Source organism: Maniola jurtina, chromosome 16, assembly GCF_905333055.1.
Source record: "Maniola jurtina chromosome 16, ilManJurt1.1, whole genome shotgun sequence".
NCBI lineage: Eukaryota > Metazoa > Arthropoda > Insecta > Lepidoptera > Nymphalidae > Maniola > Maniola jurtina.
The window spans coordinates 3,022,515-3,037,739 of NC_060044.1; the positions used below are offsets into that span (position 1 = coordinate 3,022,515).

The following is a 15,225-nucleotide window of genomic DNA, read 5'->3' on the forward strand; positions in this document are numbered from 1 at the left end:
ATTTATTGAGTAGTGTTGCATATAATAGAAGACACATAGTAATAACTTACCCCTTTAACGGTAGCATATACAGGCACCGAAATGTCCTGGTAACTAGTGGACTCATGCATTGTCCGCGGACATGGCGGTGGACTTAGCTCCTCCTCTACAGATTGTTGAAGACCATCGTCTGCCACCTAAAATAATAATAATAAATAGGCTTTATTGCTTTCTTATTGCTAGTGAGTAGTGACATAAACATATTGTGTTATAAGTACATTAAATCTATAAAATCTAACTAATCTAAATCTAAAACAAAACCAAAGAGTTGAATCTAGTTAATTTTGAATTTCGAAAGGGGTACTTCCAAGTTAGCCCGCATTATCATTTACCACTAGGAATTATTGCAGTTAAGAACTAACTTGCAATCGAATCAAAAAGAGCATATCTAGTATACCTACAAACAGTTTCACACCAATCACGGCACTTAAGTGTGCTCTGTATTCGGTATACGGGGCGTTAGAGGCTGGAGCGTGCCATTTCAATCAACATTTGCGGGCAGGGCATACGTATGTCGTATACGTTATTATTTTGCAATACTAATACATACAAAACAATTTGCTCTAAAATAGAGATGTTTGAATATCATGATTTTTAAAATAAATATAACTTTACTATGTAGTTGTTAGGCATAGAAAACGGAACTCGGATAATAATCGAACGATATTATGTGGCATAGTTTTAAATCTAGAACACCAAAAAATTAAGTAAACATTTGTATGCAGAAACGATCAGAAGTGTAACCTGTAATTTACCTGGTAAATCTTAGCCTCCCAACTCGGAAATCGATGTAAGGGTGGCGTGGGAGGTCTCGGTTGTTCAGAGGTAGAGCTGTCTCCGGTAGAGGAACCGCCTCGACTGTTTCCTTGGACGACTACGTTGACACCTTGCCACGCCGGCGTCCGTTCTGGTGACAAAATTATCAATTAATGCACCCATCATTTCATTGCTTTGGGCAGTGGTCGGCCACAGGCGGACCGCGGTCGGTATACCATATCCATATGACTAGCTATGCATTAGTCAGTTTTGGTTCGTTTTTGTTTTTGCCTTGTAATGTGTTGTAAGTAAAAAAAAAGTGAAAAGTAAAAAGAGTGAAAGGTATTCACTCTTTTTTTTCTCTTCATTTTTGTACCTACGCGCATTTTTATACCCGATTATTTGGTTTTGTACATGAATTGTGCAATGGGTGTGAACATTTCTTTGGAGACATTTTGCCTATTATTATTTTACTTATGTACACACAGTGTGTCTATATTATATAAGTAAAATAAAAAATATTGTTTTGAATGCTAGAGATGTGAGCTTTCGAGTTATTTCTATTCTAGCAAGCGTCGTCCGCGTAGATTTAGATTTTAAATCCCGTGGGAACTCATTGATTTTCCGGGATAGAAAGTAGCCTATGTCACTCAGATCTTTAACTATGTATCCATGCAAAAAAATCATGCTCCGTTGTGGCACGCCACAACGGAGCATGATTTTTTTTGGCTCAATCACGATTGAGCCAAAAAACAAACACACCTTCACATTTATCATATGGGTAGTGATAGTTAAAATCGCTAACACCTTCGCTGTCCAGGTGATAGAGAACACATCATTTAAGATTCGGCAGTGTATGAAAACTTACCTCTGCTTGGAGTGTAAATTTCAGCATAGTCGTGCGTTGTATCGCCGTCTGTCGATGTATTTGGGGTTGTCGGTATCACCACTAAATTTTCTACTGCAGCCTAGAAATAGAAAAAGATATTGACAATTTTCACATTCATATCAGCAGTTATTTTGGAGTGGCTGTCTCTTGGCAGAGGAGAAAATTTCAAAAAAAAAATATTTCAAAATACCATTTTTATTCAATTAGACTTTTACAAGTAAGTACTTTTGAAACGTCAAATGCATCTACTACTGGTTCGGAATGTTTTTCTACCGAGAAGAACCAGCAAGAAACTCGGCGGTTGCTCTTTTCAAAGATTTGATATACAATATTATGCCATGTAAAAAAGAACTCTAGGCATATGATATCTCTTTTGTCTTTGAAAGGTTGCCTGGTAGAGATTGCTCCAAGCAAAAAGGCCGCCTTTGCACACAATTGTTTTCTTTTTCTGTTTTCTTCTTACTGTGTTGTTATCCTTTACATGTGTTTTTGTGTGCAATAAAGAGTTTCTATCTATCTATCTATCTATCTATCTATCTCTTTAGAACGCGTGGCTTTTGTGGATCGTAAAATTAAAAGCTAGCAACTTACAGCTAAATCATCAGCGAGCAAACTAGCTGTGGTCCTCTCGTCCATGGTTCTATTCATGGTGTTAAGTTGGCTGTTAACGTTGCTCGGAGTGGTTTGGGTGAGGTTGGTGGTGCCAATGGAAAGATTTCTTCTATGCCGCACTGGGGTACTGTAGTGTGGCTCTGATGATACTACTGGTAACTGGAATGAAATTATATTAAGTATAAAGTGTTTCTGATAAAGATAAGTGCAATGTTTAAGCAGTGGAATTCTGTGTAAACTTAAAAATATTTTTTTACTCTTTGAAAAGTATTGGACTATTTGAAAAAGTCAATAAAGGTTTTATAATCTAGCTAATTAATTATTGATTACTTATTAATTATTGTTTTCGAGATTTTATTTTGGTTAAATACGCTAAATTGAAACAATTTCACAGTGCAGAAGTATTGCTTACAATAAGTATGGATTATAACTTATAATGTGCAACCAATGTTTTTTTTTTTAATAAAGAATATTAGCCATGCTAATCATGACTAATACTCCCCTTTCCCCTCCAATTAAGCGTAAAGCTTGTGCCAGGAGTGGGTATGACAATAGTGCAACAGGTGGGGTTTGAACCGCCGACCTTTCAGAATTCAGTCCGCTCCTCAACCGTTGAGCTATTGAGGCTCTGATGTTGATGCACATATATTTTTTTTCTGGCGGAACTTCAAGGAAAACTATTGTTGTAAAGAGCCAGCAAAACAAGCAGTCCAATCTGAAGTTGCAACATGTACGTTTGCGCAGATCAGGTTTTTTTTTTGCATAAACTATAAGGATTAAATATATAACCGGCTGAGATTTCTTTTTGTACAAAGGCAGTCATATGCTTCGTGTTCATACTGGACCACTGGTTTTGAATGCACTATTTCATGCATAATATAATGGAATTCCACAAAAAAAATATGCCGGCCAATTGCAAAATGGAATCTACGTCTATTAATCTGATTTTTAAGTCAGTGTTAGAAGTTGATATTTTACAAACACAAACACTGTTTTCTTTTCGTTGGTTAATAGTGTTTTGTGCTATATTCTACCAGTGTTTCAACTAAAATACTGAAGTAAATTAACAAGAAAAATTATTATAAGTAAAAGATGGTAATATTAAGATACTTGCTGTTTAAAGTTTTGGTCAAGAAAATTGAGCTACTTGTATTAAGAAAATATTCTAAGGTGCAACACTTACAGAATGGAGCTTTTTGATGACAAATAAAACTTAGCTTTATTTACTTTAACATGTGTGATTGGAATTGATATAGAAATATTGAAGAATGCTGCTATGAGTCAGTAATAAAGCTGAGTTTGGGAACTTATCAAAAAAAGACACTACTTCACTCCATCATGTAAACATGTGTTGCGCTTTAAAAGTGCAATATATAAAATTTAAAGTACAGAAATATCTGAAATACAAAAAAGTGTGCTCAAACAAAATAACATCCCATACAATATCTAACATCACATTGACACAATTTCTAACATTAATCTACCTGGGGGCCTTCGAGGCTCTCAGAGCGTCGCCGATTGTTTGCCAAAAGGCTGGAGGAGGCGCGAGGGCCGTCCTCCGACCTCACCTCGAGAGACAGGCTTCCCCGAGAGGGTAGGAACTGCTGATGAAGTAATGGAGATGATAAAAGCTTAATTCTTAGCTGTTTGCATCAGGATTGATGAGCTAAATCATTTCAAGCAAGTAGATTAGATGTCAAATTTCTTGATCACATAAGGATGCCAACATATACAGTTTCTCTTGGTTTTATTGTTTATAAATGTAGTAAGTAATGTATAAAGAGCTCAATACATATAAAAATATAGATTATTTAGTTTTATTCTATACTTACAGCACAGTTTCTGCTCCCCTGCGTAGCAATATGGTTTCTGAGCAGTTCTAGCTGTTGGTTGCAGCGGTCGTTTTGTTCCCGAAGTAACTGGTTCTGCTGTTCTAGCTCCCGCAGTTTATTGGTCACCCACTCCTTGATCCGGGCGGCTTTAGCTTCTACCTGTTTCGCGTCCTGAAGTCGCAGCTGCTTCTGGAAGCAAGGTGAAGGCTATAAATCATCATCATCACTCATCAGCCTGTGGAGGTTCACTATTGGACATAGGCCTTCCCTATAGAGCGTCACCACACCCGGTCCTCAGCCTTCCTATAAATACTTAAATATAATTAGTTTCATTTAATGACTAGCCGATTCACCCAGGTTGCCTGCTAGGCTTTTAGAATGCGGCTTAAATGGTCGGAGTGACAGGACTTCTCACACACAAAACACAGATAGCGTAATAACACATTTAAGTGTGGGAACCAGCTCAGAACCAATAGATGCCAAGACTAAAAAATGATTGTAGCAAATGTAGCACCAAAAGTTATAATTGATCTGCCCTGACTTCACTCAGGTGGAATATCTGATATGTCTTTCCTAAAAAAAACAAATACCTATGCAAGTCAAAAGTGTCTATGTCCAGCTGTTAAGGCTGAAGGTACATCTATACTAATAAATAAAATTGGAGTGTCTGTCTGTAATTTCGAAATAACTACCTCATATTAAGCTCATATGGTTATTTGAACGATACCATAACTGAATCACACGTTTTTAAAATTTTTGTCTGTCTGTCTGTCTGTCTGTCTGTCTGTCTGTCTGTCTGTCTGTCTGTCTGTCTGTCTGTCTGTTTGAAAAGGCTATTCTTTGGAACGGCTGAACCGATTTTGACGGGACTTTCACAGGCAAGTAGAGGATTGACCAGGGCGTAAAATAGGCTACTTTTTTAACCGACTTTTAAAAAGGGAGTTGTGTTTTTCTACCTATGTACACCGAAATCTCCGAGATTTCTGAACCGATTTGCGTCATTTCTTTTTTAATCGATAGAGGAACTTTGCGACATTGTTTCATAAAAAATTTGGAGTCCAACTCCTCAATCCTGATGCTGCAGGGGATCTGACCAATCCACGCGGGCGAAGCTGCGGGCATCAGCTAGTTGATAATAAGACAGTCAATCCTTAATATGCACATAATGTCTACAACAAGACATAGCTATTAGCTTGGTAGGTACAAGTTACAATCACTTCACAAACTACAAACTTTTTAAAAGTTGTGATAATATTAGGTATGTAAAAAAATTAAAATCACTCGTTTCCTCATAGAACTCTCGCCCTGTATCCAGATTACTACTACTTTATTAGTTAAATCAAACTTTATATGCATTTTGATACTTATTGCAGTATAACTAGTACCTTCATTTTACGATGCTACTTTCTGTTCTGAATCAGTATTTTTTACTTGAATTTCACATAAATTATAGAAGGAGAACAGCTTTTATGAAACACTGCGTCATAGTGAACATGAAAATAAAACATTTTCATTCAGGATTTTGAGTAAATTTTAAAAATAATAAAATTCCAATTTGTAAACAATAACAACGCCAACTGCTGCCAAGCTTTTTGTACGTCACATGGTCACAGTGTGACGTATGAAAAAAAGTTTTATTAGCTATGGTCTATGATATCGGATATGACGTCAATAACTTTTTGGATGCGTTCCAAATTGAGTAAAAGTTCGATTTTGCAGCCAACGTGGGTAACATTAGAGCAAAAAAATGCAAAGAACATGAAACCACATACTTAGTAAGATTGAAGCGTAACACTTTTTTAGTTCTACAAACATAGAAATGACATATTAAATAGACATAAATAACATAACCTCACCCACAGCTTTCAGCACAACATATTTTCAACATAATAAGTAGGTACCTAATAATCTTTAAGTTTAAACTAAAATCTTTTTAACTTATTCAATTATACCTATCTACAAAAAGTTGCTCTTTACAACAACAATATAACCTTGGAGCGAGCTTTCAAATATAAGTTAAGTAAATGGTTCCCCAAAGGGCTCTAAAACTGAACGTCCTTAACCTATTAAGGACGTTCAGTTTTATTTGTTGCGTAACTTCAGCTAAATGAGTTGGGTTCCTATTCGAATTAATCTAACTGGTAACTGGTTCGTTATTATTTAAGCCTCAGTAGATTCTCTCTCTAAAAAAAATAAGCATAAAGTCGCTCCGCCGCGTCAGTTTGTCTGCTCGCTAATCTCAAAAATCTATCACAAGGATTTTCGTTCGGATCTCACGAATATTTTTTAGTGTAAATTGGCCGAATTAAGAGTTGGTGAAACTCCATAACTCCAACTACCTGACGTTTAAATAGACGTTGTTTAAGTTTCAAAATAAGCCACAGGAAATTAAACCTGTGATACTTGGTGCAATCTATGCGAAGCCGGAGGGCATCAATCAATTTTGGGTAAAGGTACAGATAAATTGCAATCCGGACAAGAATATACCTAACTTATTATTCTAAAAAAATAACTTTGATTTTTAACGGAATTGAAAAAATCCAAATTCATGCGGACGACGTCGCAACGCGGGTATCATCTAGTAAAATAATCAAAATCAAAGATATATTTTCATTTAAGAAAATAATAACAGTGTCTCTTATGCTGCATCTGTAACTCTACCATCTAATGTTTTAGTACCTGTTCTTCAATTTGGCCCTCGAGCCGCGTAATGGCTTTGGGTGCACCCTCAGCACCCGCCGGCCACTCGCACAGCCGCTGCTCCATGGCGCGGACCTGAAATGAAACAGAAAAGTTTCATCAAAATCGTTTACTATCAAAGTGATGACTGAGGATGCTCCGGTGTCGGGGCGAAACGTGCGTCGAGTGGTGTTGGGATTTGTGTGGTGCTACGTGGTGGTGGTGCGTGTGGCTTGCTTGGTGGCTGGCTTTTCCTGCATGTTTATCAGTGGGAGGGTGGGCGGCGCATGTCGCATGCTGCATGTTGCGCCATACAGATTTCTTTGCTTTGGCGGATTATAGCAAATTAAGCTTTTGGTTCCTTGTATATCATAGACTTCCGCAAAATAACGCCTGCTTCTATACTACATTTAAATACAATTATCATCATCACAATGAGAAGGATTTGGCTATTGTCTATCATGCTGGTCAAGTACGAATTAGCAGACTTCACACTCCTTTGACTCTCAGGCATGTAGGGTTGATTTTCACGATGTTTTTCTTCACCGTTAAAGCAAAAAAAAAAATTCAGGATTGACTCTACCTACTACATCAGAACAGAAACAATCAAAAATAACTATATGACTCAAAATATATTTTGAATTAAAATGTTTTATAACTCCTAGGTATCAATAGAACATGACCATGTTGTGGAAAAATTACCTACTGATAGCTACTAATAGTAGTTGATAGACATGGCGTTCTCTTTCATCTATCCAGTTGATTATGTTAACGTTATTATAAAATTACTTGACATCAAAAAAGCCGCATAAACTGATATGTTTCAGTGTATAATATAACTGTTAATTATAAGATACTGTATGTCAGATGTTGTGGTTCATGATTACATGTACAGTCAACCGCAATCTGACATTGATAAAGAGATCATAGCCTCATTATATCATAATCATTAACGACCATCTTACAGATGCAGCGTTATGTGAATATTAATTATATTTTAACTTTAAGACTCTATTAATCATTACAGGTGCTACAGATATAGAAATAATTAGATACACAGTAAATCGAAATATGAGACAATAAGTAGGTATGACATAAATATAATTTTATTGCCTAAAAAAATTTTTTTGATCCCTAAGAAAGTAAAATACATACAAGGTTACATATTTATGGCAATTGCACCATTTTCGAATGTGTTTTTTTTTCTTTTTAGTTCGTTTTTTGGCAGGGCATTAGTGTTTTTAAATTTTTTTGCTGAGCACAACTTGTATAGGTAATGCGTAATGTCCTACCTAATGCGTAAAATTTGAAATATCATGGCATTCAAAAGTACGGTTTAGTACCTACGGTCAACTGCATCTATTTTTACAGTTGATACATAATATAGAGAAAATATGGCCAGTTCTTTCTCAAAATGTATGCATTATACACAATATGATCCGTATGACCGTCTTGTCATCACATTCGATATACTTACATCTGCCCGCATTGGCGTGTACGAACAACATTTTGACGGCTTCACGCGCCACGTCTCGACGCTGAATCATCGGCACATTTCAGTTTATAATCCACAGTTAATCCATTTTACACATCACTCGTCATAAGTTTATTATACACTACACTTGCACTAGTTGCACCCCTACTTATTTATCATAGTCAGATATCTTCTAAAAATATAAATAGGTATAAGAAAGGATGTTTGAAAATTCAACCCCTAAGGGGGTGAAACAGAGAATTACCTAAATCAATTCGGTGGTTTTGGCTTTTTACTAAAGAGTCAACGTTAAATATTGAAATCGTCGTACATTTAAACTTTACTGTATTCATACATTAAAGTTCAAATTTACTAATCAAATGCTAAGTGCTTAAAGCTCTAGCCATTAAGTAGGTATATATTATGATTTCTTGGTTAGGTGCTATAAAATTTACACTCAAACGTAGGACGGAAATATATCTTTCTTCGTATATTCACATAGTCTGTCAATGACAAGTGACAGTGTAACAATTAAAACATATACTTAGCAATATAGGCAAGGAACAATGAAAGTTAACGATGAAGGAATACCCAGGAATAGATCGCATTAATCACAAACGCCGTAATTTGCCTGACTCACGACACGAGGGGGACCACGCCGTGAATATCCAGAACTTTCTATATCGGGTAACAGTAACACTTACACGGCGAAGTAAAATAAATAGACGCGTCGAGGAAACTCTAAAGTGGACGATAAAATACGCATGAATCAAAAGATGGCTAAACCTGGTGAAGTTATCGCTCTAAAGTAGGTAGTACTAGTACTTAAACTTGAAGAATAGGGCTAAAAAAGATTCGGGCAAAACTGAGAATCATTGGATAGTCTTTATGAAGAGGTTTTTTCATATTTTTTCTTTAAAACACTTGCATTTTTTTAACTGAATCAGTGTCTAATAAAGCTCAGTCACGAGTCAGGTACCTAGGTAGTTTAATTTCTTCGAATAATCCTCAACGAAAACCTGATCAATCTTATATATCTTTTACAGACATGTAATTTATTTCTCGAACAAAATTTTATTAAAAAAAAATTACAACTGAAGATTTTAAGAAAATTAAAGTTAATGAGGATATCAAAACCTCATCATCATCAACACCAGCTGCGTTAGTAGCGTACCTAATTAAATTTGATCCGGAGAAAGCTTTGAAATTTAATCCATTAATTTTAATTTGCGGTCAAGTGTAAACAGCGAGGAAGCACACAACTTGGTTCATTACTAAGCTCTGTCTAATTAAACCGTTGGCAGCAATGAATTGTTCAGTTAGAGGCTTCCTTATTTATTCCATGGGCCGACAGTAGTTAATTTTGTGATGGAAGTAAGTTGTAAAGATGAGCTGTTTGTTATATTTACCTTTACAACCTCTAAACAAAATTTAAGCCGCCGAAAGGAGACAAAACTTATTTTGATTAACTTATAAATTTCGTTCTGGTGCTTAGACAAAACATAATATTATTATAATCTAATGTTTAAAAAAACACTTCTGAAAAATTACAGTAACAATTATTTCATTCTACCGACGACTGCCAAACAAAGTTACCCCAATACGTAAAAAAGTTAGGAGAAAATTACAATAAACTAAAATTGAACGCATCGTAAATTAAACCGGATGTTAAAAAAAATACTTAGTCTCTTGATCGCTCCTGATCGAAATTCGAATTATTCATTTTTAAAACTAATTAAAATTAATAATATTAGAAAGCATTTTTTTTTGTTAGATCAATTTTACTAGTGTTGACTGTTGAGTCATTGTTGAATGCACAGATGAATGTTTTATACTATCTCTATGATTGAATGTATTTGTTAATTCACAAACTCATCTTTACCTACAGCCGTCAATTCTTAGTTCAAATATGTACTTACTTCAAATCTTTATCAAGGAAAAGATAAATTCACTTAGCCCTTCGCAAATTCGATAAGCAATTCAGTATTTGCATGCGTGTTATGTAATGGACAGACAATAGATATAAACATTGTACGTGCGCGCAATACAAATAAAAGTCCAAATAAAGTGATGCGACCCAAAAGTGCCGGATGCGACCATCAGAGGCACAGAGGCATTCCCGATTGCGATTCGTGTTAAACTTTGATCTATTCTTACATGCCAAATGGCTCGTGTCACTTTTAAAGAGATTTGTTGCGTTAACAAACCAATAAACAACAGTTGGATTAAGCAGTGACCACGTATTACGATCGCATCTTCTTCGTCCAGGGATGTTACTCATGTTTGTAATCTGTATGTATATCTGTCTGTCTGTCCGTCTGTGGTGTCCGTCAAGTCACTCAATACCAGTCGAGGGAATCAAAACCTATAGCGTACTTCCCGTTGATCTCATTACATTTGGAAGATAGCAATGTCTTATAGGGCAAGTAAAGGAAAAAATTCGTGAATTTATGGTTACATCACAATAAAAGAGTATTATTACGATAGTACGGAACTCTTCGCGTGAGAGTCCGGCTCGCACTTGACGGGGTTTTTAATTGGCTTCACGGCTCTGGGTTCTAGCACTTCTAGCCTTTATTGACAGCTTTTTTTATCATCGTTGGGAAATGCCTTTACGCATCCCTCCCGAGAGACGGGAAACCAGGTTTAATGAGCAATTGCCTAATCCAATAAACGAATCAGGTCAGGAATATTTTTGTCCGCTGTTGCGTGATTATTATTTATTTATTGACCGTTAATTATTAGACCCAGAACCCAGAATAGAAAAGAAAAATAAAAATTAATCTGTTATGTGATTCGCTATTCTAATCTGCTTTGTCATACATTTGAGTAAGAACCTCTCGATGTATATGGTATAGTATAAAAGAACTGTAATGCAAGTCCACGACTGCTGTATCATTGTAATTATTATGAGTTATATGACGTCATAATGTACTAAATGACTCTGCGTTCATAGTGTACTTACTTAGTGCACTTGGGCTCAAAAGGGCTGGAACTTAGTCGTAAAGCCAAAATACCTACTGCACTTACAGAAGGTTTTATTTAATGTTGACCTCTGGGTATGAAACGCTACTTTTCCCAACAATCTAGTATATATGCGTTGTTCCTTTCCAACGACCTTTAGTCCTTTAGTAGTTTAGAATGTAGTAGGAACATACCTATTACTTGGCTCTCCATTTACCTAACTCACGCCACGCATAAGCGTGCATTTATTTTAAATAAATGCACGCTTTAGCGCTAAATTTTTGCCAGCTTTCTGGTTACAACCGGTATAAAGACCGCTTTATAGGTATCAGCCTATCAATTTTTGTTTGTCATTAAAAACAGCTTTCACAAAGTGTTGGGAGGAGGACAAATTTGCAAGAAGCCAGAGCGGCTGTTTCTTTCTAATTAAAAAAAAAAAAAAAAAAACTGTAACGTATTGTAACCAAGGAACATTTATACTTTTTTTTTGTGTAACTGACATGTAGAATAAAAGACTTGTCGCCAAACCGTTTCTTAATTCTTTTATTGTATAGAATTTTCCAACTTACGTGTTTGTACCTGGTGTAAAACAAATAATCAAAGTAAAAGTTGTAAGAGCCCCAGCTGCTGCAAGGACCTGTGGGCCGAGGACACCCATTCCTGATGGAACAGAGGCCCTTAGAGCCCACCGAATTTGTACATGGCCCTTCAGAACCGGATTGGATGGCTCAATGAACCAGATCGCAGCAGCTCTTGGCAAAATTTAAGTGTAACCTTTGTTTAATTTATTGACAATTTAGTGAATTTTAACGGTTTTGTCGGTTATACATGCAGTTGTAATAGTTTTTTTTTGTCATTGTTTGATATGATTTTACATTAATTTGACTTATTTTACATTAATTTGACTGATTTTATATGTTATTGAATAGTGTTGACATGTATGTATGATTAATGAAATAATTTGATGATAAAGTAATGAAATTAATGAATATTGATGACATAATGATTGTTTTTGATACTAAGAGACATTATTTTATATGAATAATAATGCTATCTCTGTAAATTAATGAATTTGTTGATTTGACTTTAAAGTCTTTCACGGTAGCCTTTTGACTGTAATTTAATATAAGAATTTGACTTTAATTTGTTTAATAGTAACTGTTTGGTGGCACTAGACATTGTTTTGTTGTTAAATTTAACCATTGGACTTGTATAATTGAATTAGAAAAAGGTATAATTTAGATTGTTTCAGGGGCAGACTTACTGCATATTTTGTTAATAGAATTAAAGCGTACTTACTGTATCAATTTCAGGCCTACTCGTGCTTCCCAGAGGAACATTAAAATGAGTGAGAAAACAGAGAAAGAACTAATCAAAACTCGAGCTAGCTTCAAGGGGCGTTTGACAGCGTTCTGTAATCACCTCAAGAGTATAGGAGACTCATTGAACCCGGTGCAGGTAACTGAACTGCAGCTGCGTCTTGGTAAGTTAGATAATTTATATCAACAATTTGACGAGGTGCAGTTGAGGATAGAATGTTTGGTCGATGACATAGATACCGTGTTACCCGAGCGAATTGAATTTGAATCTACCTATTTTAAAGTCCTTGCGAGAGCACAAGATCTTATCGCTCAGAATACTGAGACAGCTAATGAGGGTTTATGTAGTGAAAAGGGCTCGTCAAAGCGTGGCAGCCAATTAGTTAAGTTACCTACCATTGCTTTACCAAAGTTCAGCGGCTCTTTTAATAATTGGTTAGAATTTCGTGACACATTCTCTAGCCTTGTGCACTCGAACGAGGACATCAGTGATATTAATAAATTTCATTATCTCCGGGCATCGCTAGAAGGGACTGCGGCTATTGTCATTCAGTCTATTGAACTAAGTGCGGCCAATTACTCTGTGGCATGGAGTTTACTATGTGAGCGGTTTGATAACAAGCGCCTTCTAATTCAAAACCATGTGAGTGCTCTTTTTAACATTGAATCAGTAAGTCAAGAATCTTCAGAAAACTTAAAGCGTTTAATAGACTCGGTGAATAAGAATATTAGGGCATTGGAATCGTTGGGTGAGCCAACATTACATTGGGATACCCTACTTATTCACATGTTAAGTAAGAAACTTGACTCAAAAACGTTCCGTGAGTGGGAAGAATTTAAAGGTAGGTTACCGAAGGATACTTACATTAAGTTGGATTCATTGTTAGAATTTCTGCGGAACCGTGCAGATTTACTTCAAAATATTGAAACGTCCCGTGTGAAACACAGTCCTAATAAACCTAAGTCCAATTTTACAAAACATAAGAGTTTAGTGTCTAGTGTGGAACCGAAATCTGAAAACAGTGTGCAGTCAAGGTCCTGTCCTAAATGTCAAGGCGATCATTTTCTGCAGAATTGCAGACAATTTCAGGCTCTGAGTGAGCAAGAACGACGGAAGATATTACCACAGTTTAAAATTTGCTTCTGCTGTTTCAGGCCCGGGCACCTGTCAACTCGGTGCTGGGGCCAGCGCTGCAGGAAGTGTGGACGCCGTCATAACATCATGATTTGTACAGCTGGAAGTCAGAGGACTCCGAGTGGCTCACATAGTCAAGATGATAAGAGTCCAACCGGAGCTATGCCTAATGTTGAGGTGCGGAGCAACCCACCATTATGACTACTGTCATCTCATGATGAGAGCATAAAGAAAGACAACTCAAGGCATGATGTATTTTTATCAACGGCACTCGTGAAGATTTATGATATCCGGGGTTGTGATCGGATAGTGCGAGTGCTACTTGACCCTGGGAGTACAACTTCTTATATGACAGAGAAACTGTGCAGCTTACTTAATCTGCCTTTTTTAAGTGTGAATGAGCCTATATTTGGGATAAATAATTCAATGTCTCTGTCATCCAAGTTGTGTCGAGTATCCGTCAAGTCTCTTAATGAGAGTTTTTCTACGGATTTGGTTTGCTATGTTCTGCCTGCTATTACAGATAATGTACCTGGTCGTGAGATAGATATTTCTAGTCTGAGGATTCCAAGTGATATCTTGCTAGCAGATCCCCACTTTTATAAACCTGCGGGTGTGGACCTTTGTATAGGTTCCGATGTTTTTTGGGATTTGTTAGGTTCAAGAAGTTATAGGCAAGGTTATGATAAACCTGTTCTTTGGGAATCCAGATTAGGCTGGTTAGTTGGTGGACGACTTGTAAATAGGCATAACTCAAATAATCGATTTAACAAGGTATGTTGCTTATCTACAGATGTTTCCGGGATGTCAACTTCTCTCAATGATGACATCAATGCAGCTTTGTGTCGGTTTTGGCAACTTGAGGAAGTTAGCTGTCAGTCATCATATTCTGCGGAAGAGAGAGTGGCCGAGGAACACTTTGTGAGGAATATGTCGCGTTTGAAAGATGGTCGGTTTTGCGTCAGAATTCCTTTGAAAAAATCACGTGACATGCTTGGTGACTCTTTCGAACGCGCCAAACGTTCTCTCTTTGCTATAGAGCGAAAGTTTAGAGTTCAACCATTGTTTAAGCAACGTTACATCGATTTCATGTCTGAGTACCTTTCGCTTGGTCACATGACAGAGTGTGACTTTAGCCAGGCTCAGTCGGGGAACTTTATACCCCACCATGGTGTTATGCGTGAAACTAGTTGCACAACTAAGTTAAGGGTTGTTTTCAATGCCAGCAGCCCCACGACGTCCGGCGTGTCCCTGAATGATCTTCAGATGGTAGGACCGACGGTTCAGGATGATCTTTTGTCAATTTTGTTGAGATTTCGAACTCATAAAATTGTATTAGCAGCAGATGTTGAGAAAATGTACCGGCAAATTGTTGTACACCCAGAGGATAGAAACCTGCAATTGATTGTATGGCGGACGAGTCCCTCGGAGCCTATTAAGACGTACCAGTTGAACACAGTCACATATGGAACAGCTAGTGCGCCATTTCTGGCGACTAGGTGTCTCAAGCAAATTGGCCTGGAATG

General features: G+C 36.7%; 2 protein-coding genes across 10 annotated transcripts in view; one reads left to right on the forward strand and one right to left on the reverse strand.

The window, feature by feature from the left end:
• Positions 1 to 15,225, reverse strand: part of LOC123873151 (uncharacterized protein CG43867) — a 386,310-nt gene that overhangs the window by 20,467 nt on the left and 350,618 nt on the right. For 5 of the 9 annotated variants that reach the window (XM_045917862.1, XM_045917864.1, XM_045917861.1 and 2 more), the window contains 7 exons: positions 6,808 to 6,903; positions 4,129 to 4,317; positions 3,781 to 3,897; positions 2,276 to 2,455; positions 1,664 to 1,763; positions 795 to 946; positions 51 to 176 (listed from right to left, as the gene is read on the reverse strand). In XM_045917862.1, the coding sequence (XP_045773818.1) occupies positions 51 to 176; positions 795 to 946; positions 1,664 to 1,763; positions 2,276 to 2,455; positions 3,781 to 3,897; positions 4,129 to 4,317; positions 6,808 to 6,903 (960 nt within the window). Of the gene's footprint in view, positions 1 to 50; positions 177 to 794; positions 947 to 1,663; positions 1,764 to 2,275; positions 2,456 to 3,780; positions 3,901 to 4,128; positions 4,318 to 6,807; positions 6,904 to 15,225 lie in introns of all 9 variants that reach the window. The other 4 variants (XM_045917867.1, XM_045917860.1, XM_045917859.1 and 1 more) reach the window with 2 other exon arrangements.
• LOC123873159 lies at positions 11,640 to 14,834 on the forward strand. Its single transcript, XM_045917879.1, has 2 exons — positions 11,640 to 12,014; positions 12,559 to 14,834. The coding sequence occupies exon 2, from the start codon at positions 12,590 to 12,592 to the stop codon at positions 13,898 to 13,900; it is 1,311 nt and encodes a 436-aa protein (XP_045773835.1). The 5' UTR covers positions 11,640 to 12,014; positions 12,559 to 12,589; the 3' UTR covers positions 13,901 to 14,834.